This window comes from Ptychodera flava, chromosome 13, assembly GCF_041260155.1.
Source record: "Ptychodera flava strain L36383 chromosome 13, AS_Pfla_20210202, whole genome shotgun sequence".
Lineage (NCBI taxonomy): Eukaryota > Metazoa > Hemichordata > Enteropneusta > Ptychoderidae > Ptychodera > Ptychodera flava.
In genome coordinates, this window is record NC_091940.1 from 37,682,666 (window position 1) to 37,698,797 (window position 16,132).

A 16,132-nucleotide genomic window follows, 5' to 3' on the forward strand; every position below is an offset into this window, starting at 1 on the left:
GAATACTCCAATTATGTGAATACCTCTCGACCACACAAAAACTTATTTTTTTAAATATTTGAGTTTTACGAAATGTAAATGCATAGAAAAGTCAAGTCACCATTGATAATAAATTATAACTGCACGCATTCGATTGTCAATCTGAACATTGATCTTTTTGCAAGATGAGGAACAAGCAATAAAGATTTTGTATGGTTTCACAACACCAATGCGATGTGACGTCAAGCATTTGTCTCTACCAATATCATACGCACAGAGATTTACGTCATATCCATTTTAAGGAAGCGTTGCACGTTTAAGAGCGTTGTTTTGCCCATTATCACTTTTTAAAAAAATATTTCGTTTTCAGTAATTAAAGCGAGGATTGAAATAATGGTGTACTTTCTAGCATGACAAGCAGTCACAAGTTGGGTGAGAAAACAGTGTAAATGCAAATGTATACGATATACCGGATTTCCTGGCTTTTTTTCTTCTCCCGTATTTTCTACATTTCAAAAGAATGTAAGTCCTAATATTATAACAGAGTAAACTGACGATATAATTTTCAGCAGATTTTGTTTCGTTGATGCTTGAGTGAATCGTGAAACTCACGGAACTCGGTGTGCCCTTAACTATTGCGTACATCGGACAAGCTAAGCGACTACTCATACTATGACTACTGGGCTAGTCTACGCCATGGGATGACAAGGAGATTCTATAGGGCTGTGAGTTGATCGAGTTTGAAATTCGTCTGCAGGTTGCATAAAAATGAAATAAAAATACTTTATGCCCTTTTAAACTAGAAATGCTTCAGGTGAATTATGACGTCATATTTCTTACTTAGTGAATTCTGGAAAAACTAATCCAGTTTTGACGGTAAGTTGTATTTGTCCGTCGCTGATTTCGAATACCGGACATAGCTTTTTTTCCTTTGATGTGATTTCTAACGAATAGAGAAGTAATTTTTTGTTGCAGTCATAAAAACTAAGTTTATGTTTTTGAAAATCTAGCATAATGCCGATTGTGAGACCTGCAGGGAAGTGGGATCTGGGACAGCTGTCAGAGACAGACGCCGAGTTGATGGGATATTGTTTGTTCTTATGTGCTATATACCAATTACCGCCAGACGATGGAACTCGAATCACCCAACTAGATGAATCGTTCCCCAAACTCATGTTGCGGTCACAGTTAAACTTGGCCACCCCAACAGCGAAATCTCCACGGTAACCAACTGAAGATGAATTAACTTTCTCGGCGACTGCCGTCGACACCTCCCAGTAGTAGACGTCACCGGTAAGTGCAACGTCACCAAATAGAGCCGGTGCACGTCCATTAAATCGACCAGAATCGTGTTTGCCGCCCTCGTCCATCACCCAGAATCCACGCGGTCTCGGTTGGTAAGTAACTGATTTTCCACCGTTGGTGATGACGAGATCCTCATGAGCTGTGTGTGGGTCCAGCTTGAAAGTCACAACTGAAAAGGTAAAAAAAATGTATACTCTGAACTCTGTTATGACGTTATTTGCCGATTTACTATATATTCGTTGGACTGTTTGTTTGTATGTCTGTTTACGTTCTGTACAGAACAGTTCGATAAAAGTTGATCATAAATTCCTTCAATAAGAGTTGATGTTGTTCAACACGCTGTATACAGTTATTTACATATTATCACATACAATTTTGTATGATAAATATAGTGTAAAGAAAGCGGTTCTGTCGAAATCTGGTCCATTTTATAAAATAATTACCTTTCGGTGGCGTTCTCAATGTGAGTACATTACTCCACCCCGATGTACCGGCTTTGTTACGAAGTCGCGCCTTAGCAAAGTATTCGGAGTCAAAGTCAAGGTTACTTTTCACAAGGTGATATTCGTCCACTTCTTTATCTTCAGTGCATTCCTCTTTGTGGTAACCCCACTGTGCACCACTTTTACAAACCCCTACTTCGTAACTTTCAACCATACATTGTGAATGTTTCACCGTCAGGGAGGCTGTGTTTCTACCCTCAATTCGTCCGCCAATTCTTGGTTTCTCTGGGGCTGTAAGACAAGAGTGATAGTTTGCCGTTGTTTCCTAACTTGAACTTTACGCATGCAAAATCGTTAGAATGGTTTAGACACTGTGGTATTGCTAGATACTTCACTTGTTTAAAATACAACAAACAAACCATAACTTTCGTTCTATTCCCTCAAGTTTTCCATGCACTCTGAACGAAGTGGATCCCACTGACGACGGTTGTGCAAAGCTATGACAATACAGAAAGTACATATTGGCGCATGACGTCATTAATTTCGAACGAGGTCATGACAATAGATTGGAATTGTAACGGTAAAAGAAACAGTGAGGGTATGGTTACGTTTGTGACGCCGCAATAATAGCGGCGACTGGGCAAATCTTTCACCAGCACCACTGTAGCGACGATCACGGCCGAAAACACAACACTATTAGCATAAACACCATTACGACTGCAGCCATCACCATCACAACCACCAACCCCATTTGGAAGGTATATTACCCTCAGACGTGACACTCGGAGAATTGAGAGCACAGTTGTTGATATTTTACACTCATCAGCCCAAGCGTCCAAAATCAATACAACTAGGCCTATCTCATCAATAACTGTTACCGCTACCACTACTATCAAAGCCACCAAAGTACACCATTATCACCATGAAAAGTATACCATAATGATTAACTTAGAATGCACCTCGGGGACAGACATTCCGACTATCAAACTTTTACAACACGTTTTTGTCTACCACTTGTGGTGGCTCATTTTGAAGGCAAGGAGTAAATAAAACTTCTGTACCGCCCTATCGAAAATTTCATATTTCTTGGTAGAGTTGAATTTCAAATGTCGGTAAATATTGAGAATTTGTCTCTTCAGTACCCAATTTTGCACAGTAATCCCAATTTTTATTCTTGTTTCGAAAGGGAATGCTCTAAAGTTTCCTTGAGGAGAGTTTGGCAAAAGTTTAAGTCTTTCAATGTCGAGGCGCACACTACCTTAAATACAACCATCATCATAATCATTATCACCATCACAACCATCGGTCCTCGAACGCTAAGATCTTTACCTTTGATTGTAATGAGATCTATCTTCTCTATCATTTCTTTTTCGTTTTTCAAATTGAGAATCATGTGACTGAAGTCTTCGGTTGCATTTGGTTGGAGTGGAGGGCATGAAAGAATGGTAGTCTTTAACCTGTGTGAAATTCAAAAGAATGAATCATGAGTTTTACTGTGGAGACATAGTGTGATAAAATGACTTTGACAATATGTTGTCGATATCAAGAAATAAAATCATCTCAAAACTAGTAAACGAAACTATTTCTTCTCATGAGCTAAATATTGTATAACAATGCTGACAACATACCTGTCATCCAAGGAGGCACCAGTCTGTAAAGATACAAAAGGGAGACTTTACTATTGACAAACGTTACACAACGTCACTTGAAATGTGTTTCTATAAAGAATTAAAAACTATATCGTTTGCTGGTATTTGATTCGTCAACTTCGGACACGTGATCCATTGCAATGGCGGACGGACCATTGGATCTTGCAATGAAAGATTGGTTTGGTAAAAGCAGAAAAATATGCCGGCTAAAAAATTTGGAAATATTCACACAGCATGCTTTTGGAAAAAAGCGCATGACGGGACAATGAAAAAGTCCGTGTATTACTTCGATATTCACTCCAGTGACCGCTCACACGATGTAAATGATTTGGAATTGTGGCTAAGAGACTACACACGCCATCTGTATTGTGACAATTACCAGGAGCAGGGCTGCCGGTTGTTCTTCTTTCAGGACTTCACGCGTGTATTCAATAAGACCCGCTGTACTGTGAAGCTTGTCTTGGAATGAAATTATCTGCTGTTGTAGACATTGCCTTTTTCTGTTGGTTTCCATGGAAACCCTGGCATGCATCTCTTCTTCTCGGCGTTTCAACATTTCAAAGATGATTTTAAATTCTTCTGAAATCCTCTGATCAAGGATGGTTGCATTAATCTTGTAAGGATAAGAAAATGATGAGCGAAGATACTGAAGATAGGCCTGCATGACTAATTTAAACAAAAAACGCTAACGGTCAAAATCTTGGTCATTTCCAACATCAATACATGCATGAGCGTGTAGAAAAACATGTGCGTTCCCTGTAAAAATCTACGACTAAAGTGTGACCAAGTGAAAGATAAAGTTGCCGAATAACATACCATAGTGATAATATTGTGAGTGTTTGATTCTAGTCACTCACTGTCAAGTGTACGACGTTTGAACGTAACATTGGTACTGTTTTGCGAATACTGTGTACTCAGTGACTTTCTCTTCGCAAACGCAATTATTTTACATTAAAGGCGTAACAGAGCTCTAATAGAACAATCGAATCGAAATACCTTTGACGAGTTCTTGAATACATGTATATTGAAACATCCACACCCACACAACACACGTATCCATGGCAACTCATCGCCTAAACCATTCAGTAACTTTTTTCTGTGCGTGACCCTGCCAAAGTTACCAGCCCTCTGTCTTTTCATTGTTTGCATTATCGATGAGATGTTCGGGCCCAGCAATGTATTCCGTACACGCTCGAATTCTACTTGTGCAATCAGAACTGTACGACACCAGTATCCTACACTATAGCAGAGGTGCCTTCACATCCAATATGGCTACCTGGACTTGATGCTTACCGTTGTAAATCGAGTAGCACACGCCAGACACGCTGACAAACACATTATTAGTGGTTTATTTGTTGTAACTCCCATCTATTTTGTCAGCAAATTACCATTCATAAGCGATTACTGAAGATTGACAACATTTAGGCCGTTTATCACGCACTGACAATCGCTATTGTTCACTTTGTGAGATGACATTCAAACACGTTGACTCAATACCTACCTGTACACTGTCGCTCTTTTTCTCCAGATCTTTGATAAATACACTTACATCTGTCGTCTTGACAACCAGCTGATCTAAATTGTTACTGAGTGTTGCCTATTGAAAGAGCAAATAACGCAGGAGAGACACACAACACAGAGTGACCCTTTGTTTACAACCGGCTATCTGAGTATACTTTTCAAAATTTACAACATATACGTACAGTAGTATCGTATTTTTGACGCCATACCTATGATCAAGGGGAAAATACAGATCTTCTCTGCGTAAAGAGTTCTGTTTTCGGCTGTATATACCAGCCTCGGCAGGCAACGGTAGGGTAAATTTTGATGTAAATTTTTGATTGTATAACGATGGAGCAAGTAGTCCTGGCTCTGCGTGGCAAGGCTGTGTTTTATTGGCTACAGGCCTCCCACGATGGATAGCCGGTAATACACAGTCCTGCAATGCAGAGCTGGAGTAGTCCCTGACATTACAATAACAGTACACTACCTTCATTTGTTTGTACGAGGCCTTGAGTTCAGCTACTGGGTGACCCTTGTGACCGCCAAATCTATCACATAGATAGCAGACCGGTGTTTTGCACTTGACACAGTACATCTTGATCAGTTCATCCTCGTGTTCAGGACAGTAAACATCTTTCTGTCTGGGGTTTTTGGTGGCTTTCACTAATTTGTGCTTGGTAAACACTCCCTTGTTAGGATGATAAGATCGCAAACACGATTCACAGTAGGACACACCACACTGGATACAAGTTTTCACTGCTACCGTACCTTCCGTCTCAGCGCAAATATCACAGCCTACACCTTTCTCCCTGGATGACCTACCCTCCTTACATTTCGTCTCCTTGAATCTGATCACAATACTCTCTAAAAGAAAGTTTTTCGGAAGTCCGTCCACGCCTCGTTTGTCTAAATCCGCTTCATGTCGACAAGAAGGACAACTAAGTCGAGAAGAAGCTGATTTTTTCTCAGGGTGCCCTTTCTTCATGACATCAAACAGACAAGTACGACAGAAACTGTGCGCACAGGGTAACAGTCGAGGATCTGTGTAAATATCCATGCACACCGCACATGATAACTCGCCTTCCAAAGAATCTCCCATCGTAGATAATTTACAAAAGTTTCAAGAGTTTGTCTGCGTCAGATCTTGTCAAAATTGCTATCGAAGTTTTTTCCGTAGCCTTTATAAGGATGTCAACCGACGTTGTGCCAGGTCAGAACTTCCACCGGTACTCTACGAAATAGTGTGACTCCGGGCAAGGCGCACAAATACAATACTGTGATAGCACAATGGAATAAAATGCGCCATTATGACCCCTGCCTCTACTCAGTCAAAAGACGACCCATTGTTACAGCTGTGGTCATTTAATAGGTATACGTTAGAAACAGAATAAAGACCTACCTGAGGTTGTCGACAATAGGAAACCCGATCTAATGTTGACCATCTTGGCGGAGTATAATAGCAGCCGATGCGGCTGCCGGTCAGAACAATGCCTATTGTTTGTTGGGGTGACTCTAGATGATTTGCTGTGTAAAGTAACACACTTCAAACAAACACACCTTCTAGACCACTGAATTGTAACAGTTTTATTTCATAAATTTTACATCTACTAGAATTAAAGCAAAGCTGAAACGTTGTAATTACGTTAGAGGATTATTTTTGTTTTTGAGTGAAAGATGTGTCTAACATTTCAAGTTTGTTGATGCTGGGACATTTAAGTTTTACTCTGAGGATGAAGAGAACTAATTTTCAAATAATACAATAAAGCATTGATATAAGATGCCATGATACATGTATATAGTCATTTTTCCAATAGTGCATAAAAAAAACATGGGCGATGTTTCAGCTGTACATGTAAACGAGGGACAGTTCTTAAAAGTTGAAGATAGTTGTCACTTTTTGTGGAAATTTTGTAAATCAGAACCACCCCTGGCCCCGACTGATGTCTTTTAATCCCGAACTCTGTATTGATGAAACTTACAAGAGAGACCCCTAACCCCGGGCTGCAAATCATAGATTTTGACCGACTCTACTGACATACCGTGGCGACGATTACAACCTTCTTTACGATTTATGTGTGTTGACAAACTCTGGAACAGTTTTATTTGTAATCACTGTCAACTTTGCCCTTGAGTTTGTCAGATCAAAGGCAGGGCAAATACCGCTGTCACTGACCGCCGCCTCACCAAACTGAAACCGGTACAGTAATTTCTCAGCGGTTGTGTCGTAAAATATCACGTGACCTCTTTCAAAGTTAAGATATACAGAAAAGTTATGCACAGACGATGACGTCAGTTGATGGTCTATACTGTAACTCCTATCGTCATGATAAGCCCGCAATGTGACTCCCATAATTTCAATGCACCACGACGAACTATCCGTTCCAAGCTGGGCGTTTCTGTCGCACTGTCTCTTAGCAACGCCTATGGCATAGGTCGTCGCCCCGGAGCTGTTAGCTTCAACCTCCCAGTAATGTTCCCCTTCAGACAGAGTGACGTCACCCAAAACACAATGTACACGTCTGATAAACCTCTCCCCCGCATGTACTTTCTCTCCAACAGTCATCACTGGATGTTGGTAACTGTTTCGTCTGGATACGGATTTTCCACCTTCAGACAACATGAGACTTTCGTGGGCAGTACTTGAATCCAGTCCGAAGTATGTTGCTGATATACACAAAGTCATAAATAAATATTTTTTATTTAATAAATAAATAAATAAATAAATAAATAAATAAATAAATAAACACACACACACACACACACACACACATATATATATATACATATATATATATATTTATATATATTCACATACGTACACATATACAGTATATAAGAGATATTGTGCAGAAAAACTATCACACAAATTATATATATATATATATATAACGTTGAGTATATCATTATGAACAGTTAGATGTGTCCGTATACACCTGTATAAATGTGTATTTTTTAACGTACTTTGACGCTTATACCATACAATCGTGAACAAATGTTTCTTCCAGGATTCGTTTTACTAGGAAATATAACAGACTGGTTGTCCAAGACGATCCAGTCATTGCCTCGGCAGAAACTAAAACAAAATCTATACTTAAATTTACCTTCAGGATGAGTCTTCACGGATACAGACTCACTCTGTGGTGACTTTCCCGCCACATTTGTGACAGAAGCAGATAAAATGTACTCGGAGTTAAAGTCAAGATTGCCGAGGTGAATATGATATTCTTCAGATACGCCCTCTGGAGGACTATCGACCAGGCATTGAATGGTATCAAAACTACTTTCGCCATATCGACAGCACACTTCGTACCATTTGACGTCACACTGTGGATGCTTCAATGACAGGACAACAGTATTTCTGTCTACAACTCGTGCACTGGTTATCTTTGGTGCCTTCGGAACTGACATTGAGAAAATATACAAAAAATGTGATGAATTTTTAGTAAACGAGCTGGCGTTACTCTTATAGACATATACCGACTTACATGGTACTTGTAAACATTGGCACTCTTTAACCACGCTTTTATTCGCGACGGAAAAAATCTCGTAGGATCCAAAACACCAGACGTTTCAAATACAGACCCTTGACAATCTAAATGGCATCCCGGCAAGCCCTTTGTCATTATATTCAAAAACGATTGACGACACTTCAACATGGAAACAATTGTTTCTTTGGTGAATGAGACCCTTTGGCGACATACCTTCAGTTCTTTTGGTTTCTAGTTTCAAGACTTCTTCTCTTGTATCACGAAAATTCAAGACCAGGTCATCAAACCCACGGTCGTTCGTTGCAATTTCCAGACACGGGCACTTACCAAGACACGTTTGTAACCTGTAGAGTCACTTACAGCAAGTCAGTATGTAACCTGTAGAGTCACTTACAGCAAGTCAGTATGTAACCTGTAGAGTCACTTACAGCAAGTCAGTATGTAACCTGTAGAGTCACTTACAGCAAGTCAGTATGTAACCTGTAGAGTCACTTACAGCAAGTCAGTATGTAACCTGTAGAGTCACTTACACAGCAAGTATGTAACCTGTAGAGTCACTTACAGCAAGTATGTAACCTGTAGAGTCACTTATAGCAAGTATGTAACCTGTAGAGTCACTTACAGCAAGTCAGTATGTAACCTGTAGAGTCACTTACAGCAAGTCAGTATGTAACCTGTAGAGTCACTTACACAGCAAGTATGTACCTGTAGAGTCACTTACAGCAAGTATGTAACCTGTAGAGTCACTTACAGCAAGTCAGTATGTAACATGTAGAGTCACTTACAGCAAGTCAGTATTTAACCTGTAGAGTCACTTACAGCAAGTCAGTATGTAACCTGTAGAGTCACTTACAGCAAGTCAGTATGTAACCTGTAGAGTCACTTACAGCAAGTCAGTATGTAACCTGTAGAGTCACTTACAGCAAGTCAGTATGTAACCTGTAGAGTCACTTACAGCAAGTCAGTATGTAACATGTAGAGTCACTTACAGCAAGTCAGTATGTAACCTGTAGAGTCACTTACTGCAAGTCAGTATGTAACCTGTAGTGTCACTTACCGCAAGTCAGTATGTAACATGTAGAGTCACTGACAGCAAGTCAGTATGTAACCTGTAGAGTCACTTACAGCAAGTCAGTATGTAACCTGTAGAGTCACTTACAGCAAGTCAGTATGTAACCTGTAGAGTCACCTGTAGAGTCACTTACAGCAAGTCAGTATGTAACCTGTAGAGTCACTTACAGCAAGTCAGTATGTAACCTGTAGAGCCACTTACCGCAAGTCAGTATGTAACCTGTAGAGTCACTTACAGCAAGTCAGTATGTAACATGTAGAGTCACTTACAGCAAGTCAGTATGTAACCTGTAGAGTCACTTACAGCAAGTCAGTATGTAACCTGTAGAGTCACTTACAGCAAGTCAGTATGTAACCTGTAGAGTCACTTACAGCAAGTATGTAACATGTAGAGTCACTTACAGCAAGTCAGTATGTAACCTGTAGAGTCACTTACAGCAAGTCAGTATTTAACCTGTAGAGTCACTTACAGCAAGTCAGTATGTAACCTGTAGAGCCACTTACCGCAAGTCAGTATGTAACCTGTAGAGTCACTTACAGCAAATCAGTATGTAACCTGTAGAGTCACTTACCGCAAGTCAGTATGTAACCTGTAGAGTCACTTACAGCAAGTCAGTATGTAACCTGTAGAGTCACTTACAGCAGTATTAACCTGTAGAGTCACTTACAGCAAGTCAGTATGTAACCTGTAGAGTCACTTACAGCAAGTCAGTATGTAACCTGTAGAGTCACTTACAGCAAGTCAGTATGTAACCTGTAGAGTCACTTACAGCAAGTCAGTATGTAACCTGTAGAGTCACTTACAGCAAGTCAGTATGTAACCTGTAGAGTCACTTACAGCAAGTCAGTATGTAACCTGTAGAGTCACTTACAGCAAGTCAGTATGTAACCTGTAGAGTCACTTACAGCAAGTCAGTATGTAACCTGTAGAGTCACTTACAGCAAGTCAGTATGTAACCTGTAGAGCCACTTACCGCAAGTCAGTATGTAACCTGTAGAGTCACTTACAGCAAGTCAGTATGTAACCTGTAGAGTCACTTACAGCAAGTCAGTATGTAACCTGTAGAGCCACTTACCGCAAGTCAGTATGTAACCTGTAGAGTCACTTACAGCAAGTCAGTATGTAACCTGTAGAGTCACTTACAGCAAGTATTTAACCTGTAGAGTCACTTACAGCAAGTCAGTATGTAACATGTAGAGTCACTTACAGCAAGTCAGTAACCTGTAGAGTCACTTACAGCAAGTCAGTATGTAACCTGTAGAGTCACTTACAGCAAGTCAGTATGTAACCTGTAGAGTCACTTACAGCAAGTCAGTATGTAACATGTAGAGTCACTTACAGCAAGTCAGTATGTAACCTGTAGTGTCACTTACCGCAAGTCAGTATGTAACATGTAGAGTCACTTACAGCAAGTCAGTATGTAACCTGTAGAGTCACTTACCGCAAGTCAGTATGTAACCTGTAGAGTCACTTACAGCAAGTCAGTATGTAACCTGTAGAGCCACTTACCGCAAGTCAGTATGTAACCTGTAGAGCCACTTACCGCAAGTCAGTATGTAACCTGTAGAGTCACTTACAGCAAGTCAGTATGTAACCTGTAGAGTCACTTACAGCAAGTCAGTATGTAACCTGTAGAGTCACTTACAGCAAGTCAGTATGTAACATGTAGAGTCACTTACAGCAAGTCAGTATGTAACCTGTAGAGTCACTTACAGATTGTCAGTATGTGAACGTAGACGCCGAAGAGAAGCAGCACGACATCAAATTGATAATTTACTTTTTAATATTGTTATATCAATAAAGGATTGTCAAATACTCACCGATTTTGCAGCGATTTAGCAGACTGCAATAAAATGTAGATAATTGATTCTCAATTCTCAACGTGAGAGTACAATGCAACATAATTGATATATAAACAATAAAAAATTACTTCATGAATCCTGCAAATTTTCAGATATATAACTTTCCTTGTCTTTTCTCTCATTTATATCGTCGGCATTTACCGCTATACGGTCGTAGGTCTAAAGATTACAAGATGTATGACACTTTAGTAACATATAGTTTGTACTTAAGTAATTTATGTTTTCATTTGTGGCATCGAGCACTGTAATTTCCCATGAGGAAATCTTTATACTTTGGTGTGTGTGTGTGTGTGTGTGTGTGTGTGTGTGTGTGTGTGTATACATATATACAAGAAGGATCTTCTTCTGTCTGAAGTAATTTTTATCACATATATATATATATATATATATATATATATATATATATATATATATATTTATTTAAGTAACATATATCATTACTTTGTACTTGAAATAATTTGTGTTATCATTTATAGATAGATAGATAGATAGATAGATAGATAGATAGATAGATAGATAGATAGATAGAATGTGTTAGCGTTGATTGTCTGTTTGATTCTACCTATCAGTCTTGTGAGGAAATTTTGAAATACAACAACGATATTCTGATACTGTGTGTGGCGTTATCCCGGATGTAAACAAGTGCTCATGTGACAACGCATGACAAAAATAGTTTTACTCAGAACATGAATATAATCCACTCTACATACTGTCTCACCGGTGTCAAAGAAAAAACATGAAAAAAGTGAAAGTATGTTGATGATAAATTTAAGAAGCTCACACTCAGAAAAATGGCTGCTTGAGAATCATTGGTTTCTTCAAGTACTTTCTCCGTGTATTCGACTAGACCCTTAGTGCTCTGTAATTTCTCCTTGCATGTTGTCATTTTGTCTTGGATATGACACAGCTTAACCGTCATTTCTTCAGAAACACAGTCTAACATCGCCCGCTCTCTTTCGGCGATGATAGCAACAAGCTCCTTGCAATTTTGCGAAATTGTGTCTTTAAGAGTTTTGGCTTCATTCTGTTAAATAAAGTGATTAAAATGCTTCATCATGGGAAAATAAAAATGTCAATTATGTGCAATAGGAATCGTTTTGATATAATTCTTGTGTCTGTCTGTCGTTAAGCCATGTTAAAAGTATCAAATGTATCAACTTTTGAGAGATTAATCATTCCTCCAATCGGTTCTTTCATAAATTTCAACCAATCACTGCTCACCTGAATCGATTCACCAGTTTCCTGTAGTGTCGTAACAAACTTCTCAATCGCTTCTTTCATGTTAACCAATGCACTGAGATCATCATCAATTTTGGCCTTTTTAAAAAAATATCAGTAATGATCTAATTATTGACACATATACATTTGTTATAGTTAATATTATATTGTTTATTCATGCTTCACCACACTATGTTATGCTGTGCTTCACTATGCTATTCTATGCTATGCTGTGCTATGCTATCCTGTGCTATGCAATGCTATGCTATGTCATACTTTACAAAAGCAAACTATACATTCGTTGATCACACATTAAAACCAGCAATGTGGCAGCTCAAGTTGTATCGCGTGCGATTCAATTGGTGTAACGTATTACTTGGCTATTCTGTAAGCCAAGATTCATGAAAAAAGCGTTCTGCATGTAGGCCTATATCGGGTAAACAAAAATTCAAAAATTCTATATGTTACATAGCTTCTTTATGTAATTGTTACTGAGGACAGGGGTTTGAAGACCATTTTTGATCACTCTTTCTGCGAGTTTGAAGATGCCCATCAATTGATCTGGTATCTAAGATAATTATAAAAAGACAAAAGAGCTACCCTGTCCCTTTAATGAGATTGAAGTATTTGCAGCAACCTGTGCTGATTTGGGAGACTCACCCGGATGTTCCTATACGCATCTATTGACTCGATGACCTCGTGACCTTGATGGCTGCCGGTTCGATCACATACATAGCATATCGGCACGTTGCATTGCTCACAGTACAGTTTTAATTTTTCATCGTTGTGAATATGGCAATTTACCAACCTCTCTTTGGCAAACGGGTGCCCTCCATCATTGGAAACTGACACCAAGGTATGCCTGGTGAAGACTCCCTTGTTTGGATGGCACAAACCCAAACATTGCTCACAGTATAACACCTTACATTGTAAACATTTTGTTGTCGCTTGTCTACCGTCTGCATCACTACACACATCGCATACTATGGTAGTCTTTGATTGACGCGTCTGTTTTTGTTCTTTGAAACATTCTACTATACTTTCTAGCAGCAGATTGCGGACTAGATTCCCCAAATTTGGATCAAACTGTCGTCTGCAGGTCGGGCATCTGAAACCAGTGTTGTCTATCGATTGTGTTGCCTCCCCGTCGCGTGGTTCCCCAATTTTGTCCTCACTCAGACTGACAGCGTCAATTTCGCAAGTGCTCCGCCTGTTTGACACGGCATCGTTACTTCGGTTCAGTTGAGGCGACTTGGATAGTAGATCTTGAAGACACTTCTTACAGAAGGTATGTCCACACTGGAGTAGAAGCGGTTCCTCGTAGAAATTCATACAAATTACACACAGTAATTCTCTCTCCATTTTCGGGTCGTCGCCCGTCCCAGCATACATGTCTGTACACACCCGAATAAAAGGTCGTTAAAAAGCCAATTATGCCGTTAATGGCGGGTCAGTATGATATTGTACCAGGTGGTCAGTTTAATATTAACTTATTATATATCGCCTCCAACGGTAGCTTTGACAGAAATTAAAACTCTTCGTCGATATGATGCCATAAAGGAAAAACAAAAACGTCTTCATGTCTTCTAACATGGATGTTGACTATCATGTTGATGACACTCCTCATCTAGATGAAAACGTTATGACCTAATAACAGACCCAAAACTGAAAGCGTTGAACACGCAAAGTGAATGACAACTCACGGTTTTCTAAATTCAGAATTATTGTGGGATGACAGTATAAAGCGCCGCATGAAATGTTTTATGACCACTTTGTTATTGGGTGACAAATAGTAACTGGAACTTTTTGAGTTCGTGAAAAAAGTCAGAGAGACATTTCTCTTCTTCACCTGTGTTCCTGGTCAAAAAGATGGACAAAATGGCAATGCAAAACCACACGGGCTGTTTGCTTCTGTACTTTGTATTTGTGTTTTGAAAATAAAACTATCTTTTTTACTTTACTGGTAAGAAAGGCAAAAGTAAGAAGACTATAGTCCCAATAGCTGCGAATTTTGTGCATTATTTTCGAGATTTTGTTTTCAAACCAAAGTTGGTTCGGGTAAATGTTCTAACATGTATAGAAGTATCACTGCTCACTGATTTTGACTGAATAATAAACGGTGGCGCACTCATAAAATGGCGCCCTCACGGAAAAGTACAAAAAAACAGTATTTCCTGAACATTAACATCGTGATCATACCAAGAACAAGCATGATGCCATTTATTTGAATGCACAACACACGATGGATAACATTTTGTTGTTGTAATCTTTATTTTCTCTGTCATATGATGAGTTTTTGAAAATGGCGGGAAATCTAAAATGATGGTAAAACGTTTGAATTTACATGCCACTTTTGAAACTTATGACAGTGTTATACACTTTTTCAGTCTTTAATGCGTCCCATTCAAAGAAAACTCTTGATAAACTTAGGATATTTTGAGATCAGTTTATTACAAATTCACAGATATTTAACGTTCCGTGAAATGCTGCAAAATGCTCTTTCTATCGTGGTAAACGACATGCGCGATACATTATGCAGAATTATATAAATAGGGAATAGAGAGGTTAATTATAGTTTTACAAGATTCCATCCAAACTGCGCAATGTATACATCAACTATCTGCATTCCAGCATGGCACAAACAATGCTCAAATATTTCCCAACATGTGCTGAGAACCCCACGTTGCCTATGTCGTGTGTTGGTGGTATAGAGCATTGCTCAAATATTTCCCTACATGTGCTGAGAACCCCACGTTGCCTATGTCGTGTGTTGGTGGTATAGAGCATTGTATCTATGTGGAGGATGTAACCAGTTTCGTTAAAGGTCGACCGTTTGGTCTGTAGAGCTCTGTGGACCATAAAAATGGAACAAAACGTTCTGGTGCACATATTGTTTAACTTTGGGCTTTCACAACCTTGATCATTTTGAACAAAATATTTACCTGACCGGAAATTGTAAACAAGTGACATTCTTGAAAGAAGGCTGTAGGCCTATGATCTGCCAACTCGGAATATGAATATCGGAACTTCAAACTAATGGATGCATATCATCTATTTAATTAACCAATCCAAATTCTAATGGTTAACCTAACATACAGTTTTCCTCTTTTTGTTTGAACATCATTGTCAAATACCCGAGAACCATTGATAACAATATTTCACCATATGATATTTTATAATTTACTCAATGTATTGTGAGGTAGTCACACTTCAACAGCAACGGTAACAACTGCGTTCCATAGTATGAAGGACAGCGCCAACGACAGACGCTAACCATGTCGACACAGAAAAAAACAATGTAAATTGTTTTCTTGGAAGCATGGTCTTTATGAAGTGACCCTGTTTGGGGTGAATGTGTATTTGTGTCAATGTGTGTTGTATAGGGTTTTGCATAGTTTGCCGTGACCTTTGACACACTTGAAAGGGAGAATTCTACAGTCAGAGGAATGACTCAAAATCCTCCATACCCCCTAGAAATCAAATGGTTCTCCCCGAAATACATAATGAGCAAAATGCGACCCTCCACTGATTAAAAATTAGACCATACATTATCATCATGCCATTACAATGTACCTCAATCATTTCACTAAACTACATAGGATAACCATACAGG

General features: G+C 39.1%; 1 protein-coding gene across 1 annotated transcript; it reads right to left on the minus strand.

Moving 5' to 3' along the window:
• Positions 1–106: 106 nt before the first annotated feature.
• LOC139148594 (uncharacterized) lies at positions 107–13,984 on the minus strand. Its single transcript, XM_070720079.1, has 14 exons — positions 13,180–13,984; positions 12,523–12,618; positions 12,083–12,325; positions 11,260–11,282; positions 8,581–8,711; positions 7,981–8,280; positions 6,946–7,543; positions 5,367–6,000; positions 4,878–4,973; positions 3,756–3,989; positions 3,356–3,378; positions 3,057–3,184; positions 1,728–2,018; positions 107–1,453 (listed from the first exon to the last, which is right to left on the minus strand). Exons 1-14 carry the CDS (start codon positions 13,909–13,911, stop codon positions 816–818), a joined length of 4,167 nt encoding a protein of 1,388 aa, XP_070576180.1. The 5' UTR covers positions 13,912–13,984; the 3' UTR covers positions 107–815.
• Positions 13,985–16,132: the final 2,148 nt, after the last annotated feature.